Here is a 14,539-nt window from a genome sequence, read left to right as displayed (position 1 = left end):
CTCCCCGCTCCCGGGCCGCACCATAGGAGAGGTTGCCGGTCTCGTTCTTGCAGTAGCCGCAGCGGTAGCCATCCTCCCCGCCGAAGTATTCGACGATACTCGCAGAGCTGCAGGCCGCCGCCATCTCCCCTCCTACCCCCTCGCCCTGCCCCGCTGCCGGGCTCAGGACAGCACCCTGCCCACCGCCCCACTCGGCACCCCGGGACTCCCGGAAACAGCCGCAACCGCCGCCATCTTGGCTGCGGGCAGCACCCGGGCAGCGCCCACAGGAAACGCCGACACCGCCATCTTTACCGCGGGCGGCCGCCGCGGCTTCTCTTCAGGCCCGGCCAGCTCCTCCATCTTTAGTGAGGGCGGCCGCGCTCCCCCGCCCTCGGCTCCGGCCGCAGCAGCCCGGGCAGCCCCGTCCCGTCCAACCTCCCCGCCGCTTACCGGCGGAGACCTTCCCCCGCTCCGACGAGCAGTAGCCGCAGCGGTAGCCCTCCTTCCAGCCCTTGTACTCCACCACGGCGGCAGGCATGGCGCCCGGCGGTCCCGCTCGCCGCTGCGGCTCGGCCCCGCAGCGCCCCGCCCGGTCCCGACCCCGCCGGGGCGAAGCCGGTGGAGGTTGCCGCCTCAGAGGTGCGAGCTATGCCCGACCCGCCCTGCCCCCGTTGGCTAGCGTTGGAGTAGGAGAGAGGTCACTTTCGGTGCAGATGACCGCAGACAACCAAACTGCCTTCTCGCAACGCCTCACGGCTCCATCACTTCAGATCACCTCTCGGAGAGCCCCTGCGAGCAGCAGGGCAGCAGAGGCCTCGGCTACCCCAGCTGCTGAATCAGAAACCCTGCCTACTTCAGGGAGAAATCCTAGAACCTCCAGGCGGTGGTCCTCTGAAGAGCATTTTCCGGAGACAGAGGTGCACTGTACTTAGATTCCTAAGGGGGTGGTGGCTAAACAGAGCTGTCCTGCTCGAGTGAGGAAGGAGGAATTATCTGTAATTGAGACCAAGTTCCCAAACCCAAACCCTGATTTCCTTTAAAGGAAGAACAGAAAGGCATTATCCATTCCTCCTGCACCACCCAAGATGATCTAGAGACAGTTATGATAGCAGAGATGGTTAATCATGCAAATTCCATGTGCAGGGTGCTCCTGGGGAAAGGCAAGGGCTGAAAGACAGAGTTGGGAGGAAAAGGACAGCATTTCCTTTTCCTGAAAGCTTGTGTCAGTAAACTTTACTCCTTTATATAAACAAAGCCATAATAAATAGAAGCACAGGGTAAAACCCCTGTGACAGTGTCATGGGTATAAAGAAGGTATCTTATATCAAGTGTCAACAAATTCCAATAAAAATAGATTTAATTTTACAATATATACATACTATCTTCCAGAGAAAGCATTTAAAAATACATTAAGGCACCTAGAGGGAAAGAAAGAAAGACAGTTAAGACATAAATATGCATTAAGAACTTAAATTCCTGTGACAATTAAAGAATTCAACCCTATTTTTAAAAGGGATTTGAGGAAACCAGGCTGTCCTCACTTCCTGCTTCCCTAAGTCCTTCTTCAGATTTCTCTATTAATATCAGGAGGTTAAAATAAAGTGCCAAAAGTAAGCTATGATTCTTGACAGTACTGCGTTCCAAGTAAGGTTTCAAAAACCAAGTCAAGTGTATCCCTTAACTCATCATCAAATGTAAAAATAAAGGTGTTTTTCCCAGTTAATTACTCTTTAGAAGACTAAATTACATTTTGTCCCATGAATATAGAAATACAGACTAGAGAACAGAGACACACTACAGACAGTTACCCTGCTTATGGTTTATCTATGTTTGTAAGTCACAGATCTTCCAACATCATATGGAATTCATGCACTACGTCCTTATGTAGCCTGATTCATTAGAACTTACTTGAAGAATTAAGCTATGTCCATTTCATCATCCTCTGTGTGACTAGGAGGGCTAATCATGGGTTCTGTTATTTCATATGTTTCCACAATCTCCTGGTTAGGGATGACAAGAGTGTGCAAGTTACAAAAGCCGATCCACTTCAGCTTAACTGCAGTTACCCCCAGAGAAGTACTGAGCTATTATTACTGTCTCTTCTGCATGTTCTGAGTGAGACACAAAGGAATTATAGAATGGTTTGGGTTGGAAGGGACCTTAAAGATCATCTACTTCCAACCTGCCTGCCATAGGCAGGGACACCTCCCACCAGCCCAGCTTGCTCAAGGCCTCATCCAGGGAGGGGACATCCACAACCTACCTGAGCAACCTGTTCCAGTGTCTCCTCACCCTTAAAGAGTTTCTTCCTAAATATCCAGCCTAAGTCTACCCTTGTCAAGCTTTAATCCATTCCCCCTCATCCCAACAGTGCAAGCCCTTGTCAGAAGTCCCTTCTTGGCTTCCTTGTAAGCCTCTTTCAGGCTCTGGAAGGCTGCTATAAGGTCTCCCTAGAGACTTCTCCAGGCTGAACAGCTCCATCTCTCATAGCTTGTCCCCACACAGGGGAGGTTCTCCAACCCTCTGATCATCTTCCTGCTATGTGCTAAAAACTTTCTGTCTATGATTTCTTATGAGGAAATTGTATGGAGAACTTCCCTTCTAAAAGGATGTATCCTATACAAGGGAAGAAAAACTCTGCACTTACTCAGTCCTCATGTAAAACTGTGACATAAACAGTAAATGCAAGTCACTAAGCCTTAAAGGCACTTAAACTGACCAGGCTTTGAGGATCAAAGATGAAATTGCTATCCCAGTTACCTTCCAGCTGAAAGCATTCATCAGATTTGTGATTGTTCCGCAATCCATACCCTATGCTGACATAGCACTAACATTTGCAGAAACACCTATCCTCAATACACAACAGCACAGCTCTTGGATGCAATCTGACCTCTTCAGAAGTATTAAGTGCTATGTACTGTACCTTCCATTCTTGATGGCTCAGAGATAGGACAACCTGGTTCCGTGCTCCAGTGTTGTGTTCATTCCCCTTTCTCTCATTTTCTTTTGTAGGCTCTGTTCCAAACACAGTGTTTGCACATTTGTAAAGGCACTTTCCTCCAGGAGCACAAAAGCTTCTTAAAAAGCAGATCAGTGACACATGCTCCTCTGAGCTCACCTCTATCAAAAGCCTGTACCATATACTTAAGAAATTTGAGGCTTACCTCCTAAAAATTTAGAAATCCCACCAAAGTCTTAGTACCACTGGTATCCTGTGGGAACGAAAACCAAAGGCCTCATACCTAGCATGGCATCCCCTTTTCAGCTGTCTCAAAGAGGCAGCAATTCCCAACCAAGAGAGACAAAGGAGACTTCCTTTTATTAGCTAAAATATCACTTAAAGGCCAGATACTAGCCATTTATTTCTAGTCACAGAATTGAGTCATATGGATCAGTATAATGGCCTCTTGCCACAGTTTAATATTTAGAGACTCAAATCGTTCCAGTTCCTCTCCTGAAACTCTTCATGCCTTTCATTACACAGACTCACACAATGGTAGGGGCTGGAAAAGACCTCTGGAGATCATCTAGACCAACCCTGAGCTAAAGCAGCTTCACCTAGATCACTCTGCAGAGGATCACATCCAGAGGGCTTTGAAAGAAGACTCCACAACCCCTCTGGGCAGGCTGGCACCCTTACAGGAAAGGGGTTTTTCCTTATGTTTTGGTGGAACTTCCTCTGGGCACCAGTCTGGTCCCACCCTCCTGATACTTGCTCTTCAGATATAAGAGCCCTACTTGGTCTTCTCTAGGCTAAACAGCCCCAGGTCTCCCAGGCTCTCCTCATCATTTTTGCAGCCTTCCACTGGACTCTTTCCAGTAGTTCCTTGTCTCTCTTCAACTGGTAAGCTCAGACTTGTAGCCAGTACTCCAGATGTAGCCTCACTAGGGCAGAGTAGAGGGGGAGAGGAACCTCCCTCAACCTGCTGGCCATACATGATACTCTGCACATCCCCAAATCTCTGCTCTTGCAGCTGAGAACATACCTAACACCTTGTGAACACCTAGCATGCAGCTACTTTTCAGTGTTGCAATAAGAATTATTGTAGTCTTTTAAAGCAGAATTTTACCTATCATTGGCAATTTATCATCATCCAGCTTTATTCTTGCAAAGCCATCCTGGAAGAGAACAGCATTTAAAATGCCAGAAGTTAGTTAGGAGAACAGACTACTTCTTATTTTTAAGTCATATAATCACAAACAGCTAAAGAATCTTAACTGGCAACCACAAGAAGAATTATTTCCAGGTGTCTCTTATTCATAAAGAACACAGCTGATATGATTCAACATTTACCAAGTGCCCTGTAACAAATGTTAAGTTAAAAAGTTAGTATTATTGCTATTCATTAAATATTGAGTTAGCCCTTCAGAGTCTGAGCTCAGGACAAACATGCGAGTGTCTGTGCAAGTTCTCTCTCCCAAAGTTCATTTTATTTGACAAACTAAGCATAGTTTGAAATGCAAACCTGCAGGTTCAAAGTGAAGTTAAAACACTGCACTGCTTTGCTTCCACCTCAAGAACTCTTCTATACTCACTGACTTCTGTTATCTAAACTAATGTGAGCTGGAATCCTTTTCAGAACCGTATTGACAGCTTTATTTTTTTGGGTGTGACCGTTTGAGGCTGTGCCTTTAAGAACAAGCAGTGCTGAGACACTGGCTAAATGTTTTCGGTACTAGAACCAAAACATTCTGATACTCTAAACGAATTTCATTGGTGGATAGACAAAATGCAACTTTAGATTGTGGAGGGAGCAGTTGGAATTTTTTTCCTCAGTGTGCAGTTTGGTTTGGGAGTTGGGGGAGCGTGTGGGTTTCAGCCTGTTCTCCCTGCCTGCTCTCTCTGCAAACTGCTGGAGCTGGCCTTCAGATAAGCAAAAACTAATCCTGCATGGGCTTCTGAAGCTTACTAACAAGTCTTTCCCTTAATAACTTGCCTTTCTTTCTCTCTAACCCCTTTTTGGTTAAAAAGGGGAGGTAGGGGGGGAGAGAGGGGGTTACAGGGAGGGGATCCCTCCCTGGGGAGGGATTTTTGTTGTGTTATTTCTCTTTGCTGTATATTTCTGTGTATATATTGTAAATACCTCTATATATTGTGTTATATATAACCTGCTTTCCATATATGCTTGTAAATATATAGCTTTGCTCCTTCGACTGGGCTAGGTGTGGTTTCTTACTCTGTGGAGGAGGGAGAGCTAAGCCCTCTCTCAACCTACCACATTGGGCTAAATTGACTATAGCTGAAAAAGTTAATAACAAAAAATACCCCAAACCAATTAGTCTGTAACTGTTTTCTTTTAGTTCAACTACCAAAATATCCCAGACTGTAGAAAACAAATCAGGATCCCTAACGTTTGAAATCCTCATCTGTTAGCACCCAAGCCATAAAACTCAGTATTTGTAGAGAGTTCCAAGGTGTAAGAAGAAGATTTGAAGAACAGGTCATGCCTTACCCTTATGATGAAGGAAACATGAAAGATGTTTTCCACAGTCCGTGCAAAAGAGTTTGGATCAACCACAAGATCAAAGAAGGAAATGGGTGTATCAGCTGGAGGTGGGAAAGAAAGGGAGGTGTTAAACAACAAACAAACAGACAGACAGGTGGTCTGCAGGGAGCTAACACATGGCAACAGACCCAAGCCAGGCTGCACTGCTTTCAACAGCTAACTCTGTGTCAATGTAGTGACAACGATCAATTTCCAGTTGCCTGCAGAGAGAAACAAAGTTTCTAAAGAATATTCTTCTCTTCCACCCCCTGCTGCTCCCACATAGAGAGGCACTGACGATTCCCTTGCCTCTTGGAGCCTGCATGCTCTAACGAGAGGAAGGGGGCAGGACTGAAACTTGCTTTGCACTCGAACAGCAACTGGTTAGAGTGTTCATAAAAAAATGCAAAGCATACATCCTTCATCTTAAAGATTTCTACTTGGAACATGCATTTGATTTTGTTGCTGTCATTTAGCCACTCCTAACTGCAGGAGATGAGGTGCATTCATCCTCTCCAGCAGATGCTTTAACAGCTTCAACTGAATCCTACTTACGATCGTTTTTAAAGTGAGTTTGCAGTAATCCCAAGATCCTCTCTACTTCTTTCTCTGTAGCCTCTTGATGAGATTCCTCCATCTTTTTCAACTGAAAAAAACCACAAACCCAAAGCAGTTTCACCTTGAATAACCACTGTTGTAAGACAAGAATCTGAAAGGGGCCTTTAAGGAACACAACACAGAGGATAAAAATTTCTCTTTCCACCCCACACACTTATGCCAATGTGAGACAACCTAGAAAGTGCTTCAGGAATTCATTCCCCCCTTCCAGTGTCAAACTGGAAGGCCACAGTTGGCATGCTTTGAGCCTAAGCTCACTTGCCAGTAGTTGAGGATGTGGTGCTGAGGGGCATGATTTAGTGGTGACCACTAATTAATGATTGGATCTCATCTGAGAGGTCTTTCCCAACTAAAACGCCTCTGACTCTGTAGGACTGGGTTATCCCTAGTGGTACCTGGTCTGAGTTTACTGAAGGAGTTTATTCCTAAGCATGGAAGGGCAGTTCATCAAGATCTTTCACTCCTTTGCAGAAAAGGCACCTAAGCTTATGTGTAAGATCATCACTCATCAGGTCTGACACAGTCAAAGGACAAAATATTGTCATTTCACAGCTTAGCTGTAACACAAGGTACTCCAAGTTGTCCTTCAAATGCTGTAATCAGCAAAGCACCAAATTCACTGCTCAAGTACAGTCCTCAGCAACCAGTGTGCAGTTCCTGTTAGCTAACACTTTCCCTTCAAGCACCTTGCCATAAAGCAAGCTACAGAGCTTCTTGCATGACCATGTGTCTAACACAGATTAAGATAAATGCTGATCACCAGTGTTTACCTAAGCAAGCCCCCCAAAACAGTCACTTCTGGAAGCAACTCTCTCAAAACCCTCCAGAGTCTCTTCTTCCCAGTACAAACTGCATCAGAAGAGTTTCTACCATTATTAGGGTCAGTATTTAAAGAGACAAACTAGGTACTGATGGTATCAGCCAGAGGTTTCCCAGAAGACAGCTTCAAATATAAACCCCTGTAGGTATCCTCAAACTTTTGTCTTTCTGCTAAAGACAGAAAGAATGGTGAAACAGAAAGCAGGGAAAACAGTGGACAAGGAAGTTAATTAGCTTGCTGCTGTCAACCCCATTTCTGTGCAAATGCCACACACTGCTGAGACACTCTCATGTCTAAAGTTGAACACACATTAATGTAAAGAAGTTTCTTCTTGTTTCATTTCAAAGGCATGAGCTTCAGAGCAAGTAAGTTAATCTGAATTTGCAAAGCCAGTCTGTCAATCACTTCTGAACTCAAAATCAGCCTGGAAATCCTGTTTCCTTCCACTCAGTCAAATGCTGCAGTCCAAGCAAAACTAATCAGGCACCTAATAATGAAGTCTGAATGCTTTAGTACTCTAGTTGGTAACTTCAAGCCCCAAAAGAACATAAACAGAAAGGTTGCAAAGTCCTTTGTAATAAATATGCCTTAACAAATCACCAATTAAGATAACATTTCCCAAACCTGAGCAGGCATTGCCCGTTTCTCTTCCCCTCTTGCTGTCTTTTTCTGCCTCTCTATCCGTTGCCTCGGCACAGGAGGATCAGACTTGAAAGAGCCCAACCTAACCAAAACAAAAAGAAGATATATATGGAAGAATGTTTTACACTGCAGCTAAGAAATCTACACACTGAGCAGCTGATCTCCTGAAAGAAGTGCTAAGTGGTGACTGATACCTAAACCCAAAGCATCCTCTCAAACAATCATCCTCAAGTTGCTCCAAATATGCTGGCAGCCTCGAGCCAGCTTTATCAACAGCTGTATAAAATTTGATGTCATTATTCCAACCTTTTTTTCCCCCCTTTTAAACTCTGTATGCACTTTTCTTCAAACTAGTTGAGAAATGAAAGAACACATGGTTTGTATCCTCCATTATCTCCATTTTAATTGATTACAAACTTTCCTGCCTGAAAACTGTCTCCACACTATTTTTTTCCCCATCTCTTTTTCATTTTCTGCAAGTTGATGTTTGCAACAGGAAACAAAATTAAGCCACAGCTTTTTAATCTGTAGTCAATCCCTGGAACATTCAGTGCACTGAGATCAAACACTTCCTGTGAAACAAAGTGAGTGTAACACATCTGCTACATTTTGGCACCTCTCTCCATTGACTACCTAAGGCACTTAGGTTCCTGACTCTGGTTGCCTTGAATCTCCACCAGATTAGATGCCTAAAGGAGAGTGAATTGAGGCTCAATTCAAGTTAGATCAGCAGGCACCCACATTCATTTCCCTAGCTCAGGTCAGTTGTGAGTCGATTTCAGAAGTCAGAGACCGAGCAGGAAAAAGAAACCCAACCAAAACCCACCAAACAACTGAGGCCTCAGGCAAGAACAGATGGGGAGCAGCTGTCTTCCTAACCTGAGAAGTACACTTCCTAATTTAAAAGTAACACTTTGTGAATATTCCTGTATCCTCAATCAAAAGAAGTTCCCTCATTGCTTGATGACAAAATGGAACCAATGAGAAATCAAAGTCTTTCTTCTTGCACTCTTGTCTTCAGATCATACAAATTACTAGAAAACATCATTTAGAGTTTACAGCTCAGGAATGCAAACATGAGTTTGAAAGATCTCAGTTGTCTCACATTAAATGTCAGATATTATATGATCAAGTTGTTATATTCAGCAACTTTCTGACAACTGCAATGACACTTTCTGGGGAGTAGAACAAGCCCAAGAGCAGAGAGAACTGAACAATACTCTGTCAGTTCTACTGTTGGTAACTTCACTGCAGTAGATTCTGCTACTTGTAGGCTGACAAGTGGCCTTCAACAACCTGGTCTAGTGGAAGGTGTCCCTGACAGTGCCAGGGGGGTCAGAACTAGTTGATCTTTAAGGTCCCTTCCAGCCCAAACCATTCTATGAAGGTATGTGTCTGACTTCATGGAGAGGTTTCAGCTGGAGAGTTACCTGTAAGCCAAGTGACTAAGGATCACTTGACAGCAGCCAAAAAAGCTCTTGCTAAATGGGTTGCTTATGCATAAGGAGAGATGATGCTGATCCTACTTAAGGCCACTTGCCAGCAATTAGGTGATTCCTTCTGCAGGCACAGAATAAAAGCAAGAGTCTAAAAGAAACTCATTGACACAGATGTACAAGAACTACTGTTGGTCTTTTCATGATAATACAACAGATAAAAGATATAGACAGACCCTGGCAGATTGACCTCCCACAACAACCAGGGAAAGAGAGGAAAAAAGTCCCAGAGATCCCTCTGCTCATGATCCTGACTGCAGCTTGTGCAAGGAGGGAAAGATGAGGGAAGATCAGGTTCTAAAGGAAAAGAGGACCACTTCTACTGGTTGAGGTGTGAAACAGGTATAGCAAGACTATCTTGCTATCTGTTAGACATAAGTGCTATTATTTTGTAACCCAGCCAAATCAAAAGCAAAGAAAGCAGTATTTCAGAATATTCTGGAGACAAGGAGTTCACTGCACCATAAGAAGGGAGGCCACACAGAAGTTCTTGTTGACACTCTGCAGCCCCAGGGCATTAAAGATAAGAATCAATGAAGGCCATCAGTTTGTGCTGCAGTACACACTATTTCCTTAAATAAACTTACATGTAGTGAAAACAAGGTGCTCTTCTGAAGTACTTTTCTGATTCTGCTCCCAGTTTATGCCAGGCATTCTGAGGTAAATAGCCACTTGGAGCATCCTCAGACTCACTCTCATCTCCTTGTCCTTCGATGCGATTTATGCCCATGAAGGTCAGCTACAAAAGAAGCAAAAAGCTGCAGTGAAAATTCACTGAGGAGAAATACCACTGGATTTATACTGCATTATGGGGAGGTTAACATTTCATATCACTGCAGAACAACCTTGACTTTCCTGAAGATGCTGTGAAAACAGAAACACTCACATACAGACTTGGACACAGCATGGACTAGCAAGCAATGAAAATAAGAGAGCTAGAGGTAAATAAAGTGATATTTTTAGAGGGTTCAGCCTACATTCTGATGATGCAGCAAAGCATTACTTAAACTGTACTATAAAGCCCAGGTGTCCGAGTTTGAGCACCACACACATCCAGGAAGCCAAGCTTCTCAAATACTGTGAAGTCACTTGGCCCAATCCCTGTATGCACCAACCCAGACTTGCCCAGGAAAACCTCCAATAAAACAACTGAACTTGGTATGGGTTTTGCATTGCAACACTCCACACTTGACCAAAGATTCTGACTCCTTATTAGTCTGCTGTAACATAGGAGAAAATATTCAGGGAGGGTGAAGAAAAAAAATCCAATCTGCTTCAAAGCTCTTCTGAACTGACTCTTCCACGTAGTGGCAGTACAAAGAAACAAACATGCCAAATCTGAAAGCATGCAAGCAATAGAATAGAATTAACCAGGCTGGAAAAGACCTTTGAGATCATCAAGGCCAACCTAGCACCCAACACCATCTGATCAACTAAACCATGGCACCAAGTGCCTCAGCCAGGCTCTTCCTAAACACCTCCGGGGATGGGGACTCCACCACCTCCCTGGGAGGCACATTCCAAAGTCCCCTTTCATGCCAGTGACACAATGTGGCAGCAGCACACTTGGCCTTCAGAACTCCACCCAAAACCAGAGCAGGGACAGATTAAAGAAACTACTCAGCTCCTAGGACACCACAAAACTGTGTGGTAAAAAAAGAAAAAAGGCTCAGGACTACCTTAAGAGCATGAATCACAGAACCTCAGAGGTTGGAAGGGACCTGCAGAGATCATCGAGGCAAAGCCCCCTGCCAAAAGCAGGGTCACCCAGGGGAATCCACACAGGAATGCATCCAGGTGGGGTTGGAAAGTCTCCAGAGAAGGACTCCCTGAGCAGCCTGCTCCAGGGCTCCATCACCCTCACTGTAAAGAAATTTCTTCTCATGTCGAGGTGAAACCTGTGTTCAAGTTTGTGTTCACAGAACTGACATGAAGTAGAAGCAATGCAACAATGAGAAGGGGAAATGTTCACATTTCAACTCAAGTTTTTGCCTGTGCATTCTGGAAACACTCAGCACTTAGTTTAAAACAATTAGTGTTCTGGTTACTGTCACCAATCAAAGAAACTCACAGGAAGAGTGCTGAATTCCACCACGATCGTCACGTAGCCCCTGACCATCTGAGCCTTTACCTCACGATTCTGTAACAAACAGGCTACAAACCTCTAGCAAACTGTTGGCAGATGGAGAGTCTGAGACTTACCAAGTCTTCTGCAAACACCAGTGAATCAAATGATGTCATCTCAGAGTGCAACTCGTTGGCTTTCTCCTTTCCTAGATTCGATGCTAAGACAAGAAACTGGGCGTCCAGCGCCGCCTCTCGCGCACGGGAAACTGTTACAGGGAAGATGGAATGGCAGGGTGAAAGTGTCCAAAAGAGAAAGACATTTGGCAGACTCACTCTGCTGGGTACAGACAGACTCTTTTACTCCATCCTTACAACAACATTTGCATCAGAAGAGAAAGAAAAGGAGAGGATGACACCGACAAAGGCAAAGGTGGCAAACCAGCACATTGTCTTAGGAAATCGAATGCAGTTTTCCCTGGCACGTTCCCCATCTCCAAGCGAAGTGGTCCCCTCTACACTGACATGTGGAACAGCTACTACTTACATGTCCTGCTCTGGAGCCAAGCTGGAGCAAGGAGGATTTCTAAGCACAAATAAACACTGAAGTAATGATATTTATTTTCCCACATCAGCTGGTTCCAACAATTCCTTTTCAACTAAACATGCCTACTTCACGTTACCCTTTCACAATTCTGATGAAGTAAGTGGACCTCAGCTTCATTCTTTTGCCCTTTGCAAGGCATCATTGCCTCATACTTAGCCAACTGTCAAGCAAACACATAAGGGCCACAGAGTATGTCTTACCTCCACTAAACAGTTTATTGGCTTCTTCCAAAGCTTCTGTCAGCCTGTTGGTTTTTGAACTCAGCATATCCTCACGATTTTCTGGGGGGGGAGGAACACAAATGAAATCCTAAATTACTTACCTATAGGAGCATCCAGAAATACCTACTTACACCTTAAGCAAAAGTGGCTGGTTCATAGCCCATCTAACACACAGATACAGCACACAGTTCTAGTATGTTAAATTGCAAGATTATGTATGCTAGCTTTTATTGTTGTGGCTTGGAAAGGACCTCAAGGATCAGCCAGTTCCAAGCCCCCTGCCACGGCCAGGGACACCTCACACTACAGCAGGTTGCTCACAGCCACATCCAGCCTGGCTGCAAACACCTCCAGGGATGAGGCTTCCACCACCTCCCTAGGCAACCTGTGCCAGGCTCTCACCACCCTCATGGGGAGGAACTTCTTCCTAACATTCAATCTGACTCTACCCATTTCCAGTTTTGCTCCATCCCCCCCAGTCCTATCACTCCCTGACACCCTCAAAAGTCCCTCCCCAGCTTTCTTGTAGCCCCCTTCAGATACTGGAAGGCCACAATAAGGTCTCCTGGGAGCCTTCTCTTCTCCAGACTGAAGAGCCCCAACTCCCTCACTCTGTCCTCATAGGAGAGGACATCACATCAGTTTGAAGTAGTAATTTTACATTTTACTTCAATGCCATGGTTTAGTTGTCAGAAGGTGTCAGGTATTAGGTTGGACTTGATGATCTCCAAGGTCTTTCCCCACCTTATTGATTCTATGATTCTATCTCCCAACACCATCTAATCAACCAGACCATGGCACCAAGTGCCTCATCCAGGTTCTTCTTAAACACCTCCAGTGATGGTGACTCCCTGGGCAGCACATCCCAATGGCCAATCTCTCTTTCCATGAAGAACTTCTTCCTAACCTCCAGCCTAAACCTCCCCTGGCACAGCTTGAGACTGTGTCCTCTCATTCTGGTGCTGGGTGCCTGGGAGAAGAGACCAACCCCCACCTGGCTACAACCTCCCTTCAGGGAGTTGTAGAGAGCAAGAAGGTCTCCCCAGAGCCTCCTCTTCTCCAGGCTAAGCGACCCCAGCTCCCTCAGCCTCTCCTCCCAGGGCTGTGCTCCAGACCCCTCCCCAGCTTTGTTGCCCTCCTCCGGACACATTCGAGATGCTGGTACCTGCAGTTTTAAACTAAAAGCTCAAATAGCACGAACACAAAACTGAAGGCTTTCAGCGTATTTCCAGGTCCAAAGCAGACAGCCCCGCTGTAACCATGCGGTCAGACAGGCAGAGTGCAGATCAGTCCCCGATAACCCTGCTCTGCGAGTGCAAACGCTTCCAGGGAGACGAACTCCGGCCTGACCACAGGCCCAGCATTTCAGCAGGACAAGGAACTTAGGAGCTCCACGAAAGCTTTACAAGCTGCTCAAGCGAGGAGCCACGACAAACCATCAGGCCGGCACCTAACCGGCTGCCCCGGCCCCCACCGCGCGGGACAGAGGCACCCCGCCGGCGGAACGCCGCTGCCGCTCCGGAGAGCCGCACCCCGGGCTTACGCTGCACGCTGGAGATGAGCTCCCGGTACTGGTTTCGGATCATCCTCCTGCTGCGCTCGTCGCCGGCGCCCTCGGCGCCCCCCGGCCGCCTGAGCTGTTCGTCCATCGCCTCCGGCTCTTCCCCCTCCCATAGCCGCCCATGCAGGGGCACGGCGCCGTTACTCGAGGTGGACGGCTGCGAGAGGATGCTGCTCTCCGTGTTCGAGAGGGAGCGATCCGCCTTTCCGGTCCCCTTCGACATCGCTGGGCGACGCCCCGGGCCTTCCCGACCCGCCGCGAAGAGAAGCGGGAGGCGGCAGCCCCGGGAGGCCGCAGCCCGGCCCCGCGGAAGGCGACAAGGGCGCAGAGATGCCGCTACCGGTCGCGACGGCGGCCCGGGAGGCCCAAATCGGCCGGGACGGGAGGAGGCGGAGCCGAGGGGCGAGGCCACGGCCGCCGCGGCCCGCGCAGGAGCGGCCGCTGTGACCGCCGCCGCCGCCGGAGGGCGCTGTCGGGGCGGGATGAGTGGGAGGCTGCGGGCGCTGTCTGACGCGGTGGGGGCTCCGCTGGTGAGGCGACGGCGACCCCGTACCGGGTCAGACCAGCCACCGCTGGCCGCTCGCAGGCAGCGCACCTCGGCTCGCCCCGGCACCAGCCGTGCCTGTTCCGGATCAGGCTCCGAGAGATCCGAAAAGGGAGGCCCGAGGCGGGACTTCTTCCTTCATGGCTTTTATCAGCTCCCTGTAAGACTGAGCAGAACAGCCCTACAACTTTCACCTCCATAAGGAGTGGGAATGTGATCAGGAGCCGAGTGGTAGCAGGGCTTCCATCTCACCTTCTCCAACATTCTGCACTGAAAGGGCTGTCCAGCACTGGGATGGTCTGCCCAGGGCGGTGGTGGAGTCACAGAACCACAGAATCAGCCAGGTTGGAAGAGACCTCCAAGATCACCAAGTCCAACTGATCACCCAACCCTAGCTGATCAACCAGAACGTGGCACCAATGCCTCATCCAGTCCCCTCTTAAACACCTCCAGGGATGGGGACTCCACCACCTCCCTGGGCAGCACATCCCAATGGCC

At 47.2% G+C, this 14,539-nt stretch overlaps 2 protein-coding genes across 3 annotated transcripts in view; both read right to left on the bottom strand.

Annotated features, from left to right (window-relative positions):
* ATE1 (arginyltransferase 1) overlaps positions 1 to 233 on the bottom strand; it is an 85,197-nt gene extending 84,964 nt beyond the window's left edge. For both annotated transcript variants that reach the window (XM_054163506.1, XM_054163507.1), the window contains exon 1: positions 22 to 233. In XM_054163506.1, the coding sequence (XP_054019481.1) occupies positions 22 to 124 (103 nt within the window). In that variant the 5' untranslated portion in view covers positions 125 to 233. The remainder of the gene's footprint in view (positions 1 to 21) is intronic.
* Positions 234 to 1,217: 984 nt separating this feature from the next.
* On the bottom strand, positions 1,218 to 13,679 carry NSMCE4A (NSE4 homolog A, SMC5-SMC6 complex component). Its single transcript, XM_009910413.2, has 11 exons — positions 13,480 to 13,679; positions 11,916 to 11,996; positions 11,247 to 11,377; positions 9,632 to 9,783; positions 7,531 to 7,630; positions 6,024 to 6,114; positions 5,436 to 5,530; positions 4,053 to 4,101; positions 2,906 to 2,997; positions 1,891 to 1,982; positions 1,218 to 1,400 (listed from the first exon to the last, which is right to left on the bottom strand). The coding sequence occupies exons 1-10, from the start codon at positions 13,583 to 13,585 to the stop codon at positions 1,899 to 1,901; spliced, it is 981 nt and encodes a 326-aa protein (XP_009908715.1). The 5' UTR covers positions 13,586 to 13,679; the 3' UTR covers positions 1,218 to 1,400; positions 1,891 to 1,898.
* Positions 13,680 to 14,539: the final 860 nt, after the last annotated feature.

This window comes from Dryobates pubescens, chromosome 8 (genome assembly GCF_014839835.1).
Source record: "Dryobates pubescens isolate bDryPub1 chromosome 8, bDryPub1.pri, whole genome shotgun sequence".
Lineage (NCBI taxonomy): Eukaryota > Metazoa > Chordata > Aves > Piciformes > Picidae > Dryobates > Dryobates pubescens.
This window is presented reverse-complemented; position numbering and strand designations above follow the sequence as displayed.